The sequence below is a fragment of the Rhinatrema bivittatum genome, chromosome 10 (assembly GCF_901001135.1).
Source record: "Rhinatrema bivittatum chromosome 10, aRhiBiv1.1, whole genome shotgun sequence".
Taxonomy (NCBI): domain Eukaryota; kingdom Metazoa; phylum Chordata; class Amphibia; order Gymnophiona; family Rhinatrematidae; genus Rhinatrema; species Rhinatrema bivittatum.
In genome coordinates, this window is record NC_042624.1 from 113,074,189 (window position 1) to 113,097,653 (window position 23,465).

The window sequence follows — 23,465 nt, forward strand, 5'->3', positions numbered from 1 at the left end:
AAAGCCCGCAATGCACGTGCATGCCTAGAGGGAGCAGGATGCTGGACTGCGGCATCTCCCCACAGCACACGTGGGGAGGTCCGCAGAGGAGCCAGGAATGCCTGAGGAGGCAACGGAGGTGCGGGAGCACAGGTGACTGCCCACAGCCACGAGAGAGGATGGGCCAGGTCCGGGAGCTGGGCGCCAGAGGCGAGTAGGCCCGGTTGTGGGCCTGCCGCGGGCAGGACACGCAACAGATCCTCCAGTTTCCTCCAAATATTTAGTGTAGTTTAATCCACTTTTCTAGCCAAAGGCCACCCAAGGCAGAAATACAGTAATAAAAGCCAGTGCTGAAGGGCTGTCAAACAACATGAAGTAGATTTTAAAAGCCCAGCGCATGCCAAAATCGGGAGATGAGCACACAAGTCAGGCTCACGTACGCCCACCGAATTTTAAAAGCCGCCCAGATGTGCGCGTATCTCCCACTGCATGCACATCTCACTCAATTTCAAAAAGGGGCATGGGCATTTCAAGGCGTGGCCAAGAGATGTGTGCATAAATACTTACATATCCTATCGAGGACCCAGGTCCACTGCTGCATAAGTATTTTTTCTTCTGCTATGAAGGAGGTGTAAGTTGGGTTAAAAAAAAAAAAAAAGTTGCCATTTTAGAGAGGTTTAAAGGGTCTGGTGTAACTGGGGGGGTGCAGGCTATTAAACCAGGGTGGGTTTGGAGGACCTAGGCCAACACTGGGTGAACTGGTCGACGAACTGGCGAAACTGGTCATGGCGTGAACATCTTTGTCTTATGAGATAGAAATGGGATTTACACGCCTAGGCATATGCCCACTTAAAATTAGGTGCACATGTGCGTGCGCTCAAACTATTTTAGAACATGCTCGCAATTTTATAAAGTCATTGCATCCCTGGGCGTGCTCCAATGAACATGCACCAATGTGTGCCTATGCATCACTTTGAAAGTTACCATATTTACGTGCAATAAAAATATATAACAAACAGAGATACATAATAAAACACCAAATATTCAATAAAAAAAACCACTTTTGTATGAAGAGCCCAAACCATGAGCTAAAATATAAAATACCAAAACGTGAAAAGAAAAGCAAGTAACAGAATAAGACAAATACAGCACATTTTATATCTCTAATCCAAAAATTGGAATAATTAAAGACTGAGGACTTATGGCTAAATATTTTACCAGCCACTGCTGGGAGCTGGAACTTTAAAAATACATTTCTGAAGAAAGAGAACACTACTATAAAAGAAAATCTGGAATTATAATTTAAAAGAAGCTGAAAACAGGTTTTTAACTTTTGGGAGGTATTTCAACTCCCATCGCAAGTTACTAGGTAAAGAGTGCAAAAGAGTGGGGCCTCCTCCCGAGAATCCTTTTTCTACTATCAGAAAGCAAGCAGTGTTTCTCATGGGCAGATGCTGGGGCCCTTGTCAGGATAAAAAGGACAGTGACTGGAAAAAAAGAACAGAAAACGTCCTTGAGGAAAACCTGCTGCCCTTTGCAAGAAATTTCACCTTTAAACATGACAGCAATCCAAAGCACATAGTCAAAACTATACTTGAGTAGCAATGGAATAAAAAGAAAAGAGGACAATATTCAGTAATCCAGCAAGGATTGTTTGGCCTGATACCTTCACTCATGCATGTTGAGGTCAGACCATGAAACCTTCCTTTGGATTCTTCCACGTAGAAAAATTACAATAACATGCTGCTGCCACCACCCTGCTTCACAATTGGAATGGTGTTTTCTGGGCAATACCAAAAGGATTCAAGATAATTCTGTATTTGGCATTTTTTAATGAAACCTCATGATCCACTGTACTTTTATTGCCCTATTTTTGTTATGCTTAATTCTTGTCACATATCTTCAACCTCTTACTGGATATTCTTCTTTTAAAAAATAAGTCCCAAGCCTTATGAAAAGTTGGCAGTCTGTAATTTGTTTTGTCTCTAGCAGAGTAGTATCTTCAAGAATTTCAGTAATAGCCACTTAAAAGTTAAATTTGTAATCAAAGTGGCAGTACCAGCAAATAAAAGTAAATCAGTTGTCAGTTCTGATTTTTACTTAATCACTGAAGAGATAATTGTGTTTACAATTTTTGAAGGTTCTTCTAATTAACTATTCCCACCCTTGTGAATGTAAGTAAATTGGGATGCTGCTGTGCTGTTTCAAACCCCATTCAGTCATAAGAACATGCCATACTGGGTCAGACCACTGATATCTTGTAAGCACAAACAGCTGAACTGTGGACTGATGAAAAGATTTTTAAAAACAGGGGTTATAGCTACAGTAAAATGTGTATGATTTAGTTCAAAGAATTCTACAAATGTTAGGAATAGGGAGCCCAACTTTCAAACATATCTATTGTACAGCACTCACATGCATAAGTGGACACAGAGATTAAGTCTAATATTTTATTAACTGTGTGGTAGGAGCTGCATAGTTTATAAAATACTGTGTATTTCTGCTCTGGAAGTATTTGCATATGTTTCAGTACCAGCATATACAGTATTTCCAATGCAAGAAAACATCAAATAGAGCTCAGTTAGCCATGATGTGGATGACTTCATCCAGCAGCACCCAAAAGGACACTCTCTCTTAGTTCTTAGAGCTTTTGCTCTACTGAGTATGTGCGGGAGTTGCCCTGTCTTTTTTTTTTTTGACCGAGCACCAGCATGGACATGTACCTCTCTCTCTGATTTTCTGATAAGTGATTTTTCTTATAATCTTTAATTTTTCTATTTTCATTGTCTCGCTGGCTTGGCAGCCCCCCAAATAGCACTTTTTAGTACTAAAAAAAAAATAAATTTAACAGAAAATGTCTGTTACAGTGCCATCAGTGGCTTCAATAACTGCTTATGTTGTAAGAAAACATCCATTACTGATGGACACGACACTTGTTACCAGTTCCCAGGACTGAACCACGACCAGTTCAACTGCTACCACTGTGGCCAGATGTCTCTGTGCTCTCAGAAGTTAGAGCTTGGAAGATGGAGGAACTACATAAGTTTTTGAGGAGCTGCAGCCATTTCTGTTTCTGGAGCAGAGTCTTTTCTAATTCCCTGGCTGCCGAGTTGAGCAGGAGGTGCTCAAGTAAGCCTCTTCCCTCGATGGAGCAGGCCTGGACCCCTCCACCTTAGCATAGTCGAGTAGATAGAAAAAGCACTGTTCTAGGCATCAGAAATTCCTTTGTGTACATCACAGGGCTCAAGGCCTAGTAAAAAGAAAAGCACTATTCCTTGGAGCCAATGATGAAACTGGTACCAAAAAAGCAATGTCTTGATGCAGTCTATGCATATAGCACTGGTGCCATTGATGCATCAAATTCTGGCGCAGTTGATGCATCTAGCCCCAGCGCTGCCGCTGCATCAGGCCCTGGCACTATCAATCCATAGGGCGTCAATACCAATGATGCCTCCTCCCTTGATGCCTTGAGCCTCAGAGTGAGAATCCTTACCATCGATTTACCTAGCCTTGGTGCTACTGATGCAACTTTTCGTCAAATTACCAGTTCCTTTGATACACTCAGGTGCGGAGGAAGATGTGCTCCACATACCTCCTCCTATTTCAAAGGTAGTCCCTCGATTGAAGTTGCTGGAGCAAAGCCTGCATCTGAACACAGTAAATCTCATCTGCTCTGTTGTGCCCTTAATTTCTAACTGGCCCCCGGGACAAATTCTTCAAAGTCCAGAGGGTTTTCAAGAGGGCTTCATCTTGGACTCTGAAGAGGATGTTCCATCCCCCAACACCTGGCCAGAGGCCTTGGCGGCCCTTGGATCAAGTGACAGAGTCTGTGACAACTTTCTTTGTGTCCATGGCAGTTAAGAACTTGGAGGGCATTCTTCAACTTTTCTTCTGCCAGATATCTGATATTTACCCTCTAGAGGAAACATAAGATTTGCCATTCTGAGTCTGATCCAAGGTCCATTAAGCCAAGTATCCTGTTTCCAACAGTGGCCAATCCAGGTAACTGGGTTTAAAAAAGATTTGGATAAGTTACTAGAGTTAAAATCCATAAACTACTATTATGGTAATTAATAAGCAATAGTAGCTAGTGATACAGAAAAAAGGTTGAAGAAGAAACATTGAAAAATAAAATAACTGAGCTTGAGCACAATAATGCTACCTCATCTTTTGACTCATGGGATAAAGTCAATGAAATAGTGGATACCCTATGCCCAATCTAGAAAAAAAAGTTCCAAAATGAAGGCAACACAACTAAACAAAAGAATCTTTGGTATAGCGAAGAGCTAAGACACACTAAACATACCAGAGAAAATCTGAAAACCAATAGTGGAAATACCTATCTATGGAATCCCTAGAAAAATACAAATCCCTATTAAGAAAATACCGTGAACAAATCAACAAAGCAAAAAAAGAATACTATGCAAAACAGATTCATGGTGTAATATTTAACTCCAAATTACTCTTCAAAACTGTAAAAAACCTAATCATCTTTCTCCACTTCAAACTACTATGACTTTTCTAAAAACTCATGCAATGAATATGCCACCTCGCGGTTAAACAAAATCAATACACTAAAATCACAATTCCCCTCCTGCTTAACAAAAGAGTCTGAAGAAAAATTTGGACAGGTAAAATGCAGTTCATTTGACCCAGTATCTAAATTAGAAATAAACCAAATCACAAAAATGAAGCCTGCTACCCACCCACTGGACCCTGTCCCTGCAAGTTCCCTAAAAACAGTAAACAGCATAATAATTCCGATATTCACAACCATGATAAACCACTCGCTAGCTGAGGGATTAGTCCCTGATAAGGCAAAACAAGCTGTGATTAAAACAATCCTAAAAAATAAAAAACTGGCAGAATCGATGATTGGGACAGTTACCAACCAATATCCAACCTGCCTTTCATCGCTAAAGGCCTAGAAAAAGCAGTGTTATCACAGTTAGAGATCCACCTAGAAGACAACAATATACTATACCCAAACCAATTCGGATTCTGAAACAATTGCTCAACAGAAACCCTACTCATTTCCTTAACTGACCTGGTATTACAAGAGTTTGACAACAATGAATCATTTATCTTGGTACTAATTGATCTAACAGCAACATTTGACACAGTTATCACGTGCATTTCTCACAATTTCCCATGCATCCCCAATGGTCACCCTTCAATCCGGATCTGTCTCACTCAGCACAGGTCTGCCTGGAGGTGGTGTTTCTCCTCATAGTGAATGTTACTGCTGTTGTGGGAGCCATTTTTCCCATGATATTTATTAAACAGTGCTACTCAATTACTGCAGATTACTGAATACCTTGATAACTAAATTGCATTAAAAACATGTGTTAAAGTACCTTAGTAACTAGACCTATAAATTTGGATACAATTAATTGGAATAGATAAAAATGCAATTTTATCATGCTAATGAATTTGAAAAGAACCCGCCAAATGGTAGGTAATTAAAATGCCAATAACAACTTATCCATTATTTTATTCTCATACTTTTACTTTGTAATCTACTAGTATTGCTCAGAACATTAGTAAAATTATTTTTTGGCAGTGTCTTTGAAGTTTGTAGAGCTGTGTGAATGCATTGTACATCTCAGTTGCAACGATTCACTCAGAGCTGAAACAATTTAAAAATACCAGTGCACGTTACCTGAAATTTTTCCTTCTGCTGGAGCTGCTCTCCTCTTTTTTTCTATTTATTTGCTGCAGCTTCATATAGGGAGGATAACTTTCAAAATTATTCATGGATTGATTATTTATGTATGTAAGTGAATGCACAGGGATTTACCCTAGTATTTTCTAAACTGTGCCACGGGAGTTGCACAGTTTTATAAAATACCATGTAGTTCTACTCTGAAAGTATGCGCACATCCCTTACACTGGAAATCTTAGTACGTGCTGAGAGAAGTGCTGATTTTCTCTACCTCTTTATTTATTTGATCTATGTTCTACTTTTTCAGGCACTTCAAAGAGGATCACATTCAGGTGTTATAGGTATTTATGTCCCTAGAGGGCTCACATTCTAAATCGTATCTGAGGCAATGGAGGGAGAAGTGACTAGGCCAAGTTCACAAGGAACGACAGCAGGATTGCAACCCTGGCTTCCCTGATTTGCGGTCTTCTGCTCTAACTACTAGGCTGCTCCTCCACATACACATGTATATTTTATATGCAGAAAAAAAAATCACATGTGTTTAAAACCCTGATTTAGATGCAGGGGGCATGGACCCAGTTTGCCGAAACCTCCAACAGATCACCCAGTCCATTTCCAGTTTTCCAAGACACTCCTAGTACTTCATCCTGATGTTTCCCCAATTCAACTAGATCTCCCACCCAAAAACAATAGACAAGTCTGATATCAATTGCACAAACTAATTAGCAGATGCAAAATTGTTCAAATAAGTTACCTAATGTATTCGCATAAATCTCTTATAAAATAGCAATTTACGCATGTACCTCTTGGCCACATTCTGGAATGCCCCTCGATCACCCCTTTTTTGCACAGGTAAATGTGTGCGTGAAACTGAAAATATGCATGTACTTTTGATGGTTATAATATAGTATGTTCGCGGATACATTCTTTTTATGTCATATAAGCTCTTTTTCTGCATGTAACCCATTTGAAAATTTACTCATTAAATTGTTCTTTTGGGATCTGTGTGCAACTATATTGTGCTGTGCATTTGAAACTGTAAATAACCGCATCCTAACAAAGTGCCTATATAGATATAAAATATGTATATTTGGTTCTTACCAGTATTTTTTTCCTGTTGGAGCACGGACCAAAGGGTGATCAAGGAGAAATAAAAAGTAACTGATAATTATGCTTATTTATATAGTTCTATCAGTGCTGTAAAAGACAATTTACAGGGCTACAATGTTCTAATTAGGTAACTAAGCAGAGCATTCAGAAACTTGAGCTGTTATATCTGCATAGAATAAAAAGCAGAAAAAATGCAGACCTAACTAGCAAATTAAGTATTTTTCTTGTTAGTGGTGCTGCTTTTAAGGGTAATGCTATACATAGCACTCAAACAGTTTTAGCTATATTTCACAACCTTTTTTTAAATATTATTTATTTTAACAATTATGTTTATGCTGTAAACCATTTTGATCAAATATTCTTTTGTAAAGGCGGTATACAAACAATTTTTAAATAAATAAACAAACGTCCATTAGATAAATTTTAACAGCATAACACTATTTTACTTTTATTGCAATAGGAAATGAGATTGGGAGTGATGACATCATAGCAGGGAATGTAAGCAAATATACAGTCTTTCCAGCAGGATATTCCGGACTGACCAAGAAAGGACATCTCATATTTGATGCCTGTTTTGAAAGTGGTAAGTATTCAAAAATAATAATATTAATGTTACTCAGCAAATACTCTCTTGGCTCTGTATTGGAAGGGAACAACGTAATAACTTGTTATATAAGAGAATGATGTTGAAAGAGTTTATGTGGGTAACATTTCAAGTTACCCACACAAAACAATGTTTGAATATGTCCCTCTGTGGACCGCCTACATTTTGTGCGCATTAAATTTATCCAGACAAAATGGGGCATTGATGGAGACATTCCGGAGGCTGGGTTAAAATTTAGCTAATGAACCCGTGTATTGGTGTTTGATTGGAAAAATTGCTGTATTGAGTTTGTCTGAGTAAAGATATGTGCTTGTCTTTGTACGTGTATATTCAGCGGCAGACTTATCTGAGTAAGCTCCACTGAATATCCACGAAAAGTTAATTGTATAACTTTGCCTGGATACATTTGCTGCTCACCGGTTTTCTGAATATTGACCTTTCAGTTTTCTGACACTCTATCAAACCTGAAACTTGATTCATTTTAATCAAGAGAGTTTGTGTGCACACTAGTCATACTCTGATTTTAAGCAGGAATCTATTTTTATCGAGGTTGTCTCAAAAGCAAAGCCTTGCTACCAAACCAATAGACAGCAAATGTTTGTTTTGAGCCAATTGCAGTAACTCAGACTTTATCTGGCTAAATGAAGATGTGGGCACTTATCTGGCTAAATTCTAGCTGATTAGAATTTAGCCAGATAAGTTAGACCTGTCCTAAAGTTTGCCGGATAAACTTATCCCATTAACTTTAAGGTAGCTGGATATATTCAGTAGCCCGGCCATACTGTTAAATATATGTGCTAAGTTAGCCGGGTAAGTTTATCTGGATAATTAGCCTATTCCAAGCTGAAAATGGAGTTTTGTTTTCTGATACATTGAGAGAAAAATTTACACACCAAAACCCTGTGTTAATTCAAATGACTAATAGAAAATTAACTATAATCACTTTAATTGAAACTCAAGATAACACAGTAGCATAGGGGCTAAGATACCACAAAAGAGCAAACTCCCCCCTCTTCCCCAAAAAAAAAACCCCATAGGGCTGGATTTTCAAAAGGTTAAGTGCACCGGGCATATTTTAAAAAGGCCCGGTGGCACGCATAAAGCCCCGGGACACGTGTAAGTGGGGCGGGGCCAGAAGCCTGCAACACAGCGGCCATTGCTGCTGTGTCGAGGGATCGCGTGCTGGCAGCCTGCTGGCAGGCGCAAAAGGTAGGATGAGGGGGGTTAGAGTAGGGCTAGGGGGGGAAAGGTTAGGGGAAGAGGAGGGAAGGTCAGGCTAGGGGGAAGGGAACGGAGGAAGGCAGCATGACTCGGTGCGCGCAAGGTGCACAATTGTGCACCCCCTTGCGTGCGCCGACCCCGGATTTTCTAACATGCGCGCGCTTGCGCATGTTAGAAAATCGGGCGTACATGTGCGTGCGCACATGTTATAAAATCTACCCCATAAGGTCTAAGCTATATATATACTGAACAATTTCTATGTGATTCAAATCTGAAGTGTGAAGACTAGACTTAATTCTACCTAATAAGATGTTCACTCAAAACCTATGTGGCCAATATACTAAACTGTGTTAATGGTAGCAAAACAGTTAACGTGCGTTAAATGCTTGCATTATTTATTGCAGGTGGTTACCATGTATTAACAGTTCTGTTAACACATGTAAACTTACTTGTATTAGTGTTAAAGCATAATTTATGCTACGTAGATAATGAGATAGAAAATAGTTTATTACCTGTTAGCACTGTGAAAGGTTACACATTAAAATGTTTCAAATGTAACACAGACACATTAATGAAAAATCCTTAACTGCACCTCATGGTAGCATGTAAAGTTTTTGAGTTACCATCTGCATTTATGGATATTAATGGCCAATATGAATGCAGTTTAGCACATTGACCCAATGTTAGGGCAATAGGCTGATAATGCAAGTGCATAAAAGCCAGGAAATATTGAGATGTGGTCACTGTGGCAACCATAACCATAATTTATGTTCAAAATACATAAATAAAATGTCATATGGTCTCCTCCAAGAAGATACAGATCTATATTCAAATAGCCAATGTGCCTATTTAATAGCATTTTTTCCCCCATTTTGTGCCTATGGAATAATACTTCACAAACAGGGTTCTAAATAAAATAAATATTTAACTTCCACTGTTTAGAAATTGGAATTAAACAATTTTCTAAGAACCCACATCTCCATTTCAGAGAGTAATAAGTCTGATGCTACAAAGCCTTTTTCATTCCATAGTAATTTAATACAATATAAATGCATTTCTTAGCTTGTCCAATTGATTAGCTTCAGACTTAGTGTTCCCTTTCTCTAATTCAAGCATTTTACAGCTTTAACAGTTACCTTATAATACTGAAAGTACGTACAAATGAATCATCCACAGATGATATTGATTTTCCCAATCCTTGTAGTCTTATTTTAAAAGAACCTTTGCAGAAAATAATGCATATGCACTGAGTTGGTGAGCAGACAAGTGGGGAAGACATGCTGAACTTGATTTTTAGATTCATTTACATTTTCCTCTTTTGTAACATTTCCGTTAACTATTCAGGTAAATTATTCTCTACTATCACAAGACAACTTATGTACAGGAATGGATTTAGGATTTTGCTGCCCCTATGCACTTTTGATGCTTTCTCATCCCCACCATCTTTAAGCAGCTGTGTGGTAACTGAGAGCGGCCATGGCTTGGGGAAACAGCCAGGAGAACAGATGGAGGCAGACTCTGGCTGTTTCCACACACAAACTTTATTTACAATATCAGAGAAGTATAGAACCAAAAGCTGCTTACCTTTGCAGGCCTTAACTTGCAGCATCAAACATAAGTCATCTGACAATACTCTGGCTTCCTGCCTTTTCTCCAAGACCTATCTAACCTTTCTGGGGCATGACTACTTCTAGTATGGTGAGAGGAGCCTCCCTTCACCCAGAATCCCTTGCTGGGCTGATCCTTAAGAAGGACTGGGCTAGTTAGCTGTGGCTTGACCCTTAAGGTGGTTTGAGGGAGCTTCCTGTACACTCCCTCAAAAGCTGTTAGTCACAGAAGGAAGCGCAAAAGTGGCATTGTGAGACTCAAAGGTGAAAGGGAGGAATATGTAGAGAGTGAAGAGGAAAATTGCTTAACAAGTATTTTAGTTTGGTGTTCATTGTAGAAGCACCTGGATCAGGACCACATAAAACAAATACAAATAAGATTGGAAGTGAGGTAAACCTCATTCAAGAAAAGGTGATGGGGACGGATGGGATGGAACTTAGACATGTCCTGGCAGCAACACTGGCTGACCTTTCAATGGTTCTTTGGAATCTGGAGTTGCTCTGGAGGACTGGAAAAGGGTGGATGTGGTTGCTATTCATAAAAGTGGAAGCAAGGAGAAGGCTGGGAATTACAGGCCAATTAGTCCTCTGTGGTAAACAAACTAATGGAATTGCTGCTAAAACAGAAGATAGTGCAGTTTTCCGTCGATAAGCAGGCTTATTTAGTCATGCTGTCTGGGTGACGTCATCCCTGCATTATGGGGCGGAGCTATCTCTCTAAGGGGGTTATTTTCCAATCCGTGAAAGGCCATTATCGCATGCATTAGGGCCTTATCCATCGATAATGGCCTTTTTGCGGTGGTAGCATTCAAATTAGGTGGACGGGAGGAGTCGGGGAGGAGTTGGGAGGGGATTAGGGAAATAGGCTGGCGGCACTGCTGCCAGCGATAATGTGGTGCACTTTAGAAATTTCAGGTATATGTATTTTTCCGTCGATAAGCAGGGCATTTAGCCATGCATACTGGGTGACGTCATCCGTGATGTCACGAAGAGCTTTCAAGTGCGCATGACCACGACTTCCCGCACTCCTTGAGCTTCCCTCAGTTTTTGTTTTCTGTAGCACTGCACGGACGTGTGGAACTCTCTCCCTCAGAGAAAAAATTTTTTTTTCAATTCGACGGAAGAACAGAAGAAAAGATACCTAAAAGTCCCGGATTTAAGTACTGCTCATGCAGTAAAATCATGTTGGTGACCGGGCATACTTATTGTTATTTATGCCTTTGTCCCAATCATGATCAGGCCGCATGTAGGGACTGTGGAAAAATGTCCCTGCGGGCCAGAAGACAGAGGGCAGAAAAAATGGAGAAGTTGAGGCACTTCCATGCCTCTTCTCTGGCGAGTAGAAGGTCAATGAAGTCCTCCCCGGTTAAGCAAAAACCCGGTCCGAGACTTCTCGACACGCGCATTCAGCCTCGGAGGGCCGTGCGCCGCAGATTGCGTCATCAACCAAGCAGATTGCGTCAAGCGCCGCTTCGGACACGACGCATGCGCCGTTGAAACCTGCGTCAAGAAGTCCTATTCTGCCTCGTCCGCCTTCGACACATGCATCACGACGCATCCAGAAAGGCTACAACATATCTAAGAAGCCTACGACGCATCTCACTCATAGTCATAAGAAGGCTACTCATACCACTCCAGAGATCCCAAAGTCAACACCTGGGCTTGTCAACACCTGGGCAAAGTCAACACCTGGGCTTGAAAAACAAAAAACAGCATCAAAGACAAAACATGTTACACCTCAGTCTGAAGCATCATCTTCAGCCAGATCTGCTCTGCAGCACTCTGCATCTCTACATGGAGATCCCCATTCTCCTTCTTCGGTATTATCAGACCTTACAATCGATGAACCAGCTGGAAATTGGGACTCATCACTGGATATACTTTCTCATCAGCGTCCCAAAAAGAGACCACATCTCCAATACCAAAAACACCGGTCAAACGTCTTAAAAAAAAATCTAAAATTTCACCTGACTATCCTTCTCGCCCAACAGCTGAAGAAACGATGTCTCAAATCACTTCACTAATAATAAATACAAAATAATAAAATTATTTGATAACCATGAAATATAAATAATTAAAATTAATTAATAAAATCATTAAAAACATTAAAAACAGATGCATACATAGCTCTACTGGAACAATTAAATTACACAATACAAAAAAAATATAAGATGGCAATATAATAAAAACAGAATAATAGAGGAGGATCAGGAAATAAAAATACAATTACAGCAAGGTGAAGACGAAGCGGCTTTATAACTATTAATAAAGATTAACTATAATGTTTTTTAATTTTCATTAGTATATGAAGAGTTGGCAAGAACATTATAGTTATATTGCCATCTTATATTTTTTTAGTATTGTGTAATTTAATTGTTGCAGTAGAGCTATGTATGTGTCTGTTTTTAATGTTTTTAATGATTTTATTAATTACTTTTAATTATTTATATTTCATGGTTATCAAATAATTTTATTTTGTATTTATTATTTATTATCTTTTATAGCCCCTGAAGCAGCCCTTTGATGGGCGAAACTCAGGCCTAGATTCGGGCAATCAGTAAAGGATCTTTGAAGGACTTCCGGCTAGTCTTTTATTCTATTCCTCCCACCTCCCTGGACAGCCTCACTTCTTTACAACATGTACACCAGCATTAGCTTGGAAAACCAACTGAGGGAAGCTTGAGGAGCGTGGGAAGTCGTGGTCATGTGCACTTCAAAGCTCTTCGAGCTTAGAGAGAACGCTCTGCCTTCGTGACATCACGGATGACGTCACCCAATATGAATGGCTAAATGCCCTGCTATCCCCAGAAAACATCGTTTACGGTAAGCAAACTTGCTTTTATATATTTTATTCATTCAGTTTTATAGTCTCTCTTAAAAAAAACTTAAAAACAGTACAGTAGAACATAAAAATATTATCATAAATGTACGATAAAATATAAAACTGAAAGATTTAGGAGCTTGTTTTCTAAAATGTATTAAATGCATATGGTAAAGCATGATTTGCTAGAGACTTTGTGCTGTTTAGTGAATAACACGCTTAAGCACTGCAATAATATTAATAGGAGCATTAAGGCAAATACATCTGTTAATGTGATCCACAGTACATTTAAATGAGCTGCTTTTCATAATTTTATATATTAGCAACTCATTAATTTTTAATGCATTAGTGGTGAAATTGCCCTGTTAACATTAACACAAATGCGTTAATGCCACATTAACATGCGCTAAGTAATAATCAGGGCCTGTGCTTCCACTACGCAAACTAGTCGTCTAGCATGCCAAAACTTTTGGGTGACGAAATCTCACCAGTCTGAGACCCAGGACCGCTGGCAGCGCCCATCTCGTTAGCAGCCCAGGATGGGCTCCACCAGGGGAAGGGCTGCTGGTGCATTAGGAAGGGAGAGGAAGAGAGAAATTAATGCTTGCAATTGTGGAGGGATGGAGAGAAAAAGAAGTGGGGTGGTGAGAGTGTGTGTATGCTGAGTGGATGTGGGTAGAAACAATACTTATGTGGAGTGGGTGGAGGTAGAGAGAAGGTGTTGAGCAGTTGGCAGAATGGAGAGAGAGAGAGAGAGTCCTGGGTGGTTGAGGGTAGGGTAGAAAGAGAGATGACACTGCAGAAAGAGGGAAAAGAGATTGGAATGGCACTAGTATGCTAAGCATGGAATTGAGGGAGAGAGGACAATGCTATGGAGGGGAGAAAAAAAGAGAAGAGATGCGGAACAGGAAGAGAGAGAGGGGTTGCTAGGTACTTTGGGTGAGGAGCAAAGAAGGGGGATGTTATGCCACCAAAGAAGGGAGCATTTTTTCTGGAACTGCTGCCAGTAGATAAGTCTAGGGCAGTGAAGGCAAATTCCAGTCCTCGAGTGCCACAAACAGGCCAGTTTTTCAGGATATCTACAATGAATTGCATGAGAGAGATTTGCGTGCACTGCTTCCATTACATGCAAATCTATCTCATGCATATTTATTGTGGATATCCTGAAAACCTGGCCTGTTTGTGACAATTGGACTGGAGTTCGCTATCACTGGTCCAGGACAAGAGTGCTCAGACTGGCCCTTTGAGTCCCCCCAGCCAGTCAGGTTTTCAGGAAATCCCTAATGAATATGCATTAGAAATATTTGCATACACAGGAGGTAATGCATGCAAATAAATCTCATGCATATTCATTAGGGATATCCTGACAACCCGACTGGCTGGAGGGGGGGGGGGGTGGCTGTAGGACCAGTTTGAGCACCCTGGTCTAGGGCAAGGGAGTGCAAAACCCCAAAGGTTCACCTAGGGCACCTGATACCCTTGCATCATAGCCATGTAATACATGTCAATGTCTCCATTAGCTTTAAAGATGCCTCTTTCAACAAAAATATTTTATTTCATTGACTTAGAAACAATCACACAACATCACATTACATTCTGCCAGTGTTAATGAACAATCCAAATTGTAATGCAAAAATTTAGATGATGTACAAAAAGTGGTAAGATGCTCTTTTGGGGAGTAATTTTCAAAAGCACATGGTGTGTAAAATGTGGTTTTATGGATGTACATAGACTTTCTGAAAATGACGCCAGGGTTTGTACATGTCATGGTATGTGTGAAAGTGATTTTGTGAGTACTTCTTTACGCATATTGCAAAGAGACTTTGCCGGGGGCAGAGTTGTGGCAGGGAAATAATTTACACATGTATTTTTGATTTTCGTGAGAATGTCCATTCTCTAGCAGGTATACACACGTGCTCACATGCTGTGCTGAGATACATGCTGTCCCGCTAATTTTCAAAGTGGATTAATGCATGGTTTGAAAATTAGGCTTGTAATCTGCATGTACAAAGTAGACGTGGGTTTCAACCTTACATTGGAGGTAATAAAATTGGCCTCTTTCATATCAGTTAGCTGATAATTGATGATAGGCCATCACAGAATGTTGTATCTGTATTGATAACTGTGTCTTTTTGGTGTGGAACTTATTCCGTTTGATGTCTGTTATTAAATATGGCACACTGTAAAGGTGACATATACAAAACAAATGAAAATATGCCAAAGACAAATTAATTGAGAACAACAGTTCTAAGAAAGAGAAAACCACTGCTGATTCTGTTTCTTCCTCTGCAAAGTGTAATGCAGAGGAAGAAACAGAATCCACTGTAAGATCCCTTGAACCACAGTAATAAAAGACTCAAGATTAATTTAGATAAAGCTAGTAAAGACAATTTTTAGCATCCCAAATTATCCATGGGAATATTTACTAAATATGTTGAACCCATGGTAATTTCTTGTCTGCAGTTTTGTATTGGTACTACTTAACAAGCAAAATTTAATTTTGTGTAATTCATAAAACAGTTTTATATTTACATTTTCATGTCATTCTGGCATGCTCAATTTTAAATCTGAGACTAAATTAACTTTTTTCTTTTAAATTGGTTGTTTTTAGGGACTAGAAATACTCCTCTGGGAGGAGAAATAAATGTTAACCTGCTATAGGCTAGAGGTCATAGAAAATTAAGAACAAGAAGATTGATTTTTTTTTGTTTCATATTCTTAACTGACACTTTCTGCACAACCCTCGGCATAGATTAATGGTTGCACTATGTGCAAACTGATATCAGCTCACATGTATGATATTACTCAGATGTCTCAAACTTCAGAAAATGCATGTGAATGATTTATGGTATTGATATTAATCTCTTTCCAGTAAATGCATTACTAATGTTACATGGGAAATGGATGTAACTGGGGTAATGCCAAATTTATTTATTTCTTGCTAGGTCAGCATTGCAAATGGAACTAAATGTTAACCTTTTATGCATCTAAACAGAATGCAGTTTTGCTTGATGTGTTACAAATGCAAAGATTGCCTTTGTCTTTTTGCCTACTGTGCATCCATTTACAGTTTTCTTTTCTCTTCCTGTGTCACTTAGATGTTCATTTGCTTTCCTGCCTCAACATTTCTGTGCTTCTCCTTATTCTCATGCTGTTCTAATTGCTCCCACTCCAGCTACTCGGGGGTCTATCACCAGAACAGGTTGTTTCATTTTTGCCTATCTTCAACTTAAAAAAAACCAAATCAAATTGATGTTCTTTTGGAGATCTTCTACAAAGAGCGATGGTTTCCCTAAAGAAAATTAATAGGTCTATTAGGATAACTCATTGTTCTGCTGATGTCAGCTCCAGCTTTGCTCTTATAGTTTACTGACAACAGCAAAATCCTTTGGTACCCCAAAAGCCCTATAATTCAATTTTTAACAGGCATTATCCTCTCTACATATGTACTATATTTAGTTGCAATATTGCATTTTATGCTGCAGTGAAAGGGAAAGCTATTTGACTTTCAAAATTTAAAAATAGCAGCTTCATTTACCTTAAAGTAGATAACTTAAAACATGGTTTTGCTTTCTAGGAAGCTTACTGCAAGGTATCTGACATTTTAGTTAGATCTTTTGGAGATAAACACATCGCTGTTTCAATTTCTTATTGTGCTAACTTTATTTGGGAGGGGTTTGGGGGGGGCGGGGGTACCGGGAAGGTCCTTCTTATAATAATAATAATATTTCAGTATGCTGAGTCCCCTCTAGGAAGGCCTATGAGATTGAAATCAGTAAATCAAACAAAAAGAAAAGTCTCAGACTTGTTAAATTTAATTTTTTAAAATAAATACAGAAAGAAACCATCATTTTCTGAATTAAAGGGTTTTTTTTTTTCCTAATGATGTCGTCATGCTTTTCTTGATCCTGTTTCATAGCCATAGAGAAGTGTACAGCTATTTTGTGATTATGGGTATGATGTGGGGCCTGAAGCATGCTTGGAGCAGGGACAGCTTGAAACTCAGAGGAGGTTTGTTGATGTCTTAAGGCTATATCTTTGAGAATTAATTTATCAGGAAATATGGCATCCCAAAATACAAAATGGAAACCTCAGTGAAGCAATGGAGAATTTTTTTATATAGTCAGTCATAAATAGATGTTATCTAAAAAATTCAAGGTAGCATCAATGATTTTATAGGCATGATAAAACATTCACAGTGATCCAATTCAGAAAGATGGATCTGGTATAAGCATTCTTTTATCTCTAATTTCTGTGTCAGAGATGGGCATTGAAGGGGGAGGAATTATGTAACAGCCTGCATAAGAAAGTCAGCAAATATGTGCAGCAGTTTTTGAAAGCAGACTTTTATGCTTTGAAAAGTATCCTACCAAATCTACCTGCACAAGTAACATTTGCTAATACCTGCAGAAATGTTTCATGAGAATTTCCATGCATACTTTTTAAAATCCAAAAGCATGCATGGAAGTTCACACCCCTGCCCAGCGCCACCTCCAGGACTGCCTTTTTTCAGTCATGTTTGTGAGCAGACAATTTTGTAAAATGATATTTCTGCATGTAGAACACTGTTTTACCCACTGAAGTCCCTTTGAAAATGACCCTACCTAAGTATTTCAAGAAATGGAAATAAAGTAGGATGGGTTCATTTAATTTCCTCCCAAACACACAATACAAAATCCCTATACCCTGATCTAGATGGAACGTTTTATCTGTATAGGCAGCACAATATTTGAAGAAGCCTGCACGGCTAACAGCGTCTGTATAGAATTGATTAGTACTGTTTCTTGGTGCATGGTAGATATTTTTAGTCAGTTTAGTTGATATTTCCAAAGTGCCATGGGTTAATGGTAGCACCTTATACTACCACACTGCCTTTTAGTCTTCAGTCTCTCAGCGATAACAGGATTCAGATATATCACATTGGTCAGAAGGTGGGAGGATGATGCTCCACTTCGGGATCAATCTCTGTTGGGAAGGAGAAGGCACTGACTGGTTCAGCTTCAAATGAAGCTTCCTTCCTAGTCTTCGGGTAGCTAGCTCCTAATCACTTGGGGACAAGCAATACTGTATGTGGGACAGGGTATGGGAGAGTACCTATATATAAACTAATTAAAACCAGTTATCTTTTTCTTTTAGTTATTTTAAGAGAAAACATGTTCTACTATTTTGGATCCCCTAATAAAATCATATGCTTTGAAAAGGAGCAGTGGGCTAATACATATTTATGTTCTTTGCATAACAGCTCTCTCTTCCTTCTGATAATAGTGCTAACAAATCAGTATAATCATAGCTCATAATAAAAGTTATACATTTTCTGCATAACAAGACATAGGGAGGATAATTTTATAACAGCCTGCATAGGGCTGAAGTCCATGTGGACTTCGCCAATTTTCAAAGCAAACTTAACATGTATAAGTCTGCTTTGAAAATTACCAGGACTGCGCGTACCTTAGCACAGCATAGGCATTGCACTGGCTAGAGAGCTGGTGCAAATATCCACGTGAACGTTTCTGCCCCAATTCCATCCCAGGAATGCCTGTTTGTGAAATCACTTTTGTACATACTTTAACGCATTCAACCCCTGGGGTAATTTCAAGGAGCCCATTTGCATGCATAAAACTGTTATACCTGTGTAAATGCGTTTGGAAATTACCCCTATAAGCCCAATGTTCAGAACTGTCTGTGGTAAATGATTTGTGCAAACAAGTGGGCCCATGAAGATTTATGTTACTATTTTATTAGTTGTGTGGCAGGAGCTGCATGGTTTCTAAAATACCACATATTTCTGCCCTGAAAGTACAGATGTGTGTTTCAGTATATGCATATATTTGTAATGCAGGAACAAACATGCTTTCTCTACCATTTTTTAAAATTATACATATATAGGGGTAGATTTTCAAAGGGTTGTGTTCGTAAGACACGAGCGCAACCCTGGAAAACCTACCCCTGCCTCCCCCTGCACACGCTGAGCCTATCTTGCATAAGCTCGGCGGCGCGCGCAAGCCCCGGGACGCGCGAAAGTCCCGGGGCTTGAAAAAAATGGGCGTTCTGGGGGCGGGGCCGTGGGCGGGGTGCTGGCCCGGGGGCAGGGCCGAGGCCTTCAGAACAGCCACCGGGCCGGAGGATGGAGAGCTGGCGGGCTAGTTACGCCTGCCCAGAGGCAGGCGTAACTTCTCCAACAAGGGTCGGGGAGGGGGGGGGGTTAGATAGGGGAAGGGAGGGGAAGGTGCGGGGGGCAAAAGGAAAGTTCCATCCGAGGCTGCTCAGATTTCAGAGCGGCCTCGGAGGGAACGGAGGAAGGCTGCTCGGCGCGCGCAAGTTACACAATTGTGCACCCCCTTGAGTGTGCCGACCCTGAATTTTATAACATGCAGGCGGCTGCGCGCGCATGTTATAAAATTGGGCATAGATTTGGTCGTGCCTGGTTGCACGAACAAATCTACGCCCATGCGCATGTTATGAAATCTGGCCCTCATTTTATAAGCATAATAATTATACAAGTGTGTGTGTGTGTGTGTGTGTGTGTGTGTGTAGTAATCCAGAATTAAACATGGGAGCAGGTATTTTATTTTAAAAAAAATGTACATACTCCTTCAGCAGTTCATCTAGATTGGGAGTAGCCAACTCTAGTCCTCAAGAGCCTCAAACAGGTCTGATATTCAGGATATTCACAGTATATTGCAAGAGACAACAGATGTAAAATCGTATCGACAAGTTCAGTAATGTAAAAGTAGATATATGGCTTGTAAAATGCCAACTTGTGTGTGTAACTCTGAACCCACTCCAAACCATCTCTTTTTTCCTTGTTAATATTTACATATCACACTGCAATTACACATGTACTCTTGAAGTTTATAAAATAGGATATATGTGCATACATGCTACTTATGAGCATATATGCAGAGTACCTCCTATAGGTGTTACTTTCAAAAGTAACATTATAATACATGTGAAATCGGACTCCTTGAATTACTATATTTATTTAGTTCAATAAATAATGTTCATTTGTGATGGTGAAGTACTACTAAGGTAAAGCTTACAAGTATAATACATTAACATAGCCTTTTTGTGAACTGTGACCATAAATATGTCTGGTGAGTCAGATCTAATTAAACTTGACTCCCACTTACATGCTGTAGCTTCTGGTTAATCTTACATTCTGTTTGCCCCATAATGGAAATATATGAATAAAGGGAACTAATTAATTGAAGTTGTAATTAACTTAAGAAATATGGATATACCTAATATAGTATTTGTCCATAAAAAAACAAAAAGATGCACTCTGAAACTAGCTGGCTGTTGAAATTCATACAGGTTAAAAATCTAGTCATCTTTGTATAGATTAAATACAGATTTGAACAGACCAAAAGGGATCTCTGATTTTGAGTGCTGAAGGTCTCGTCACATTTCAGTTCACATAAATAAAGATGAATATGTTTTTAAGCGATACACTCTTTGACAGCCTGCATGTTTTTACTGTTAAATCAATTACATTTAACTATGTAGTTGGCTAGGACTGAAAGGAGCATCACGTTGTTACAACATGTAGTTTGCTAGATAATATGGGAAATGTAGTTCAGAGGGCTGTTTACATGGAATGATCATATAGCTCCATGTCAGAACCGATAGAGTCATTCCTGGTTCTACCCTGTTGCATGCATGTAGATGTAATTTGAATTTTCCTAAAGACAGGATTGTTTCTTTTAACATGGAACTCTGTGGTTCTCTGTCGACAAGCAGGGCTGAATTAGCCATGAGTGGCATCATCCAACGACTCTGAACGGACACATTTCTCACAGCTCAGTAAACCTTTACTGAGCATTCATGATGGCTCCCGTGCATATGCATCCTCGTGAGACTCTCATTCTCTTTTTGTCCAAGCTACTGCTTGGATGGATATCCTCTTTCTCTTTCATTTTTTGAGATTTTTTATCTCTAGCTCTTGTTCCTGCCTTGTTGCAGTCTTTTTTTTTTTTATCTTTTGTGCTGCCTCAGCAGCCCCTCAACAGCACTTTTAAGATTTATGTTTAAATCTCTTTTTTGAAAATCAGTATGAAATAACCTTGAAAAATGATAGACTATTTTACAAAACCAAATCAAAAGTCAAGCCACAATTTACTAGTATCAGAGAGTGTGGTTTCTGCTATTCTCTGCTGTCTATATACCTAAAAGTCAAATTCTATGTGAACTTGTATGCTTTGTGACATTACAAAATAGTATCTGTATCCCATTCTACCATTTCCCATCCCCTCTCCCTCCCAAAAAAAAGATTCCCAAAGATATACCACACCTGAAGGCTATTGGTCTAAGGATAATAACAGCATACATATATCAGTTATTCAGTACCCAGCCATGGCTGTTTGGAGGTAAGAGATGAATGTTATTGTTCCATGTAATCAAAAAAGATCTTCTGCGCTGGAAGGTCAATTGACTCACCACATTTTCTATTTGCATCAAGGAATGAAATTGGTTCCATCACAGAAGGCGGATCAGGGTCTCTCCACATAGAACTGATTTTTTTTCCTCAGAAAAAACCCTTCCTAACCAATAAACACCCACTTTTACCTCTACAATGCAAGGATGCAGTATCATCAAATAATACTAAATCAACCTCACAAGGAACCATGCCACCCTCTAATCAACCAAGAAAGCAAGCAATCTTTTTTCAAAACCGTTGTATGAAAGGTGTTATGGTTAAATGGTGTTTGGGGGATCCTTGGGTAATGTGGCAGATGACCTCGCCCATGGGGAGGAGCCCCATGAGGAGCCCCAGTACTGGGCTAGACTCAGAATGCACAAACACAAATTAGTTCTTTATTATACAGCTTGAAGAGTCCACCAGAGGTGGAAGTAGTGAGGCAGTCTGGTAGTAGCAGTCTCAGGGACCTCGGCAGAGGGAGCCCTTCTCACCCCGTTGGTATAGGGAGGTTCCGAAGCAGGCTTCCCAGCAATGTAGTACTGTGGATGAAATAGACTGAGAGTTAGAGTATTCACTAGATGTTTGCTGTAGGTATGCGATTCCACCAGGTTGAAGAAGATAATGCAGGCACCGAGGCAGGGAGAGCAGGCCCTCAAGGAGTGAGTACCTGTTCCCTGTAAGGCACCTGAAATAAAGCAGAGGACCCCTGAGGAGCGGGTACCCAGGTTAGCAGTTACCCCGAAGGGCAGAGAGAGAGCTTCCAGCGGCAGCACGGAAGTGGCAGAGTAGCGTAGACAGGAACGGATTCGAGACCTTGCTAACTCAACGAGCTAGCAAATTAGAATAGGTTATATTCCCGGATGGCGTGACATCAGTAAGGGGGAACGCCCCCGAGGTTCGCGCCAAGGTGGGAATAAAGACATGGGTGGTGTGCCCGCGCGCACCCTATTAGGTACCTGGGGGGAGCATGGTGGGAGGCGGCACCATAGCTGTTCCGGGGACGCCTGAGAGGTTGGCTTGTAGATGCGGCGGTAGCCATCTTTCCTAGGTAAGTGGGAGGAGCCATGAACAAGGTGAGGCAAATGGGGCTAAGTCGTCTAGCACCGATGGACGCAACAAAAGGACAGGACCAAAAATTAGAAAAAGCCGGGGGCATTTTGGTATTTCAGGCATATATCCAAGTTTGTCAGATGTGCCTTTTGAGCCCTAACAGGAGTGATGAACACTCTTTGCAAAAATTTCTCTCAAGTAATGATGTGGCTTCTTAACCTCTTAAAGCATCTGTGATGGCTCACCGTCCGTGAAGCCTCGAACGCCGCTCTTTCATCTCTAGCTCTGAGCCGCCAGCAGTTGCCCCGGTCCCTGGAGTTCGATGGGTTCACGAAACTCCCTGAGTCTGTGCCTCTGCTGGCCCCAGTTTTGCTGGGCTTCGGGGGTTCTATTCGGGCAGGGTTGGGGGTAAACAGCACCCCCAAGCCCCAGAGACAACACAGAGAGAGGGATAGTTCCTTCAAAGCAGTTTAATAAGTAACAACTGGCTGCCTTACATGGAGTTTGTCCCCTCCCCCTTCAGCCCTCTGATTCCCTTACAAGCAGTGCTAGTGCAGAGCACTCATTTACCTCCTCTGTTCAGCCCTATTACCAACCCCAACTCCACAGGCCCCTTTAGGGTAAAGCTTATACTTCTCCCCTCCACCTGGATTACTCTGTATCCATGCCTGAACAGGAGGACTCCTCTATCCCCGAACCTACCTCCATCTCCTCCTCCTCTGACTCCGAAGAGCTGGGTTTTTGTGGCCAGTCCCACCAAGGGGGCACGCCCTCTTCCTCCACCTCCATGGACTCATCGGTGTCTGACTCCTTAAGCTCTATGCCTGCCACCTGTTCACCTTCAGGCTTTCCTCCCTTGTCTGGTGGTGTTTCAGGGAAGCTGGGATTTGTAGTCCTTCTCTTCCCCTGCGCCCTCTGCTGTCTGGCTCTGGTATTCTTGTTGCTCTTATAGTAGCTTGTCAGCTCCTGCCTGCGGCTGGGCTGCGCTA

General features: G+C 40.4%; 1 protein-coding gene across 1 annotated transcript in view; it reads left to right on the forward strand.

Annotated features, from left to right (window-relative positions):
* The window catches only part of LOC115099811 (cytosolic carboxypeptidase 6-like), a 1,627,912-nt gene that overhangs the window by 33,781 nt on the left and 1,570,666 nt on the right, over window positions 1-23,465 (forward strand). Inside the window, exon 2 of the mRNA XM_029617660.1 lies at window positions 7,215-7,337. Coding sequence (XP_029473520.1) covers window positions 7,215-7,337 — 123 coding nt within the window. The remainder of the gene's footprint in view (window positions 1-7,214; window positions 7,338-23,465) is intronic.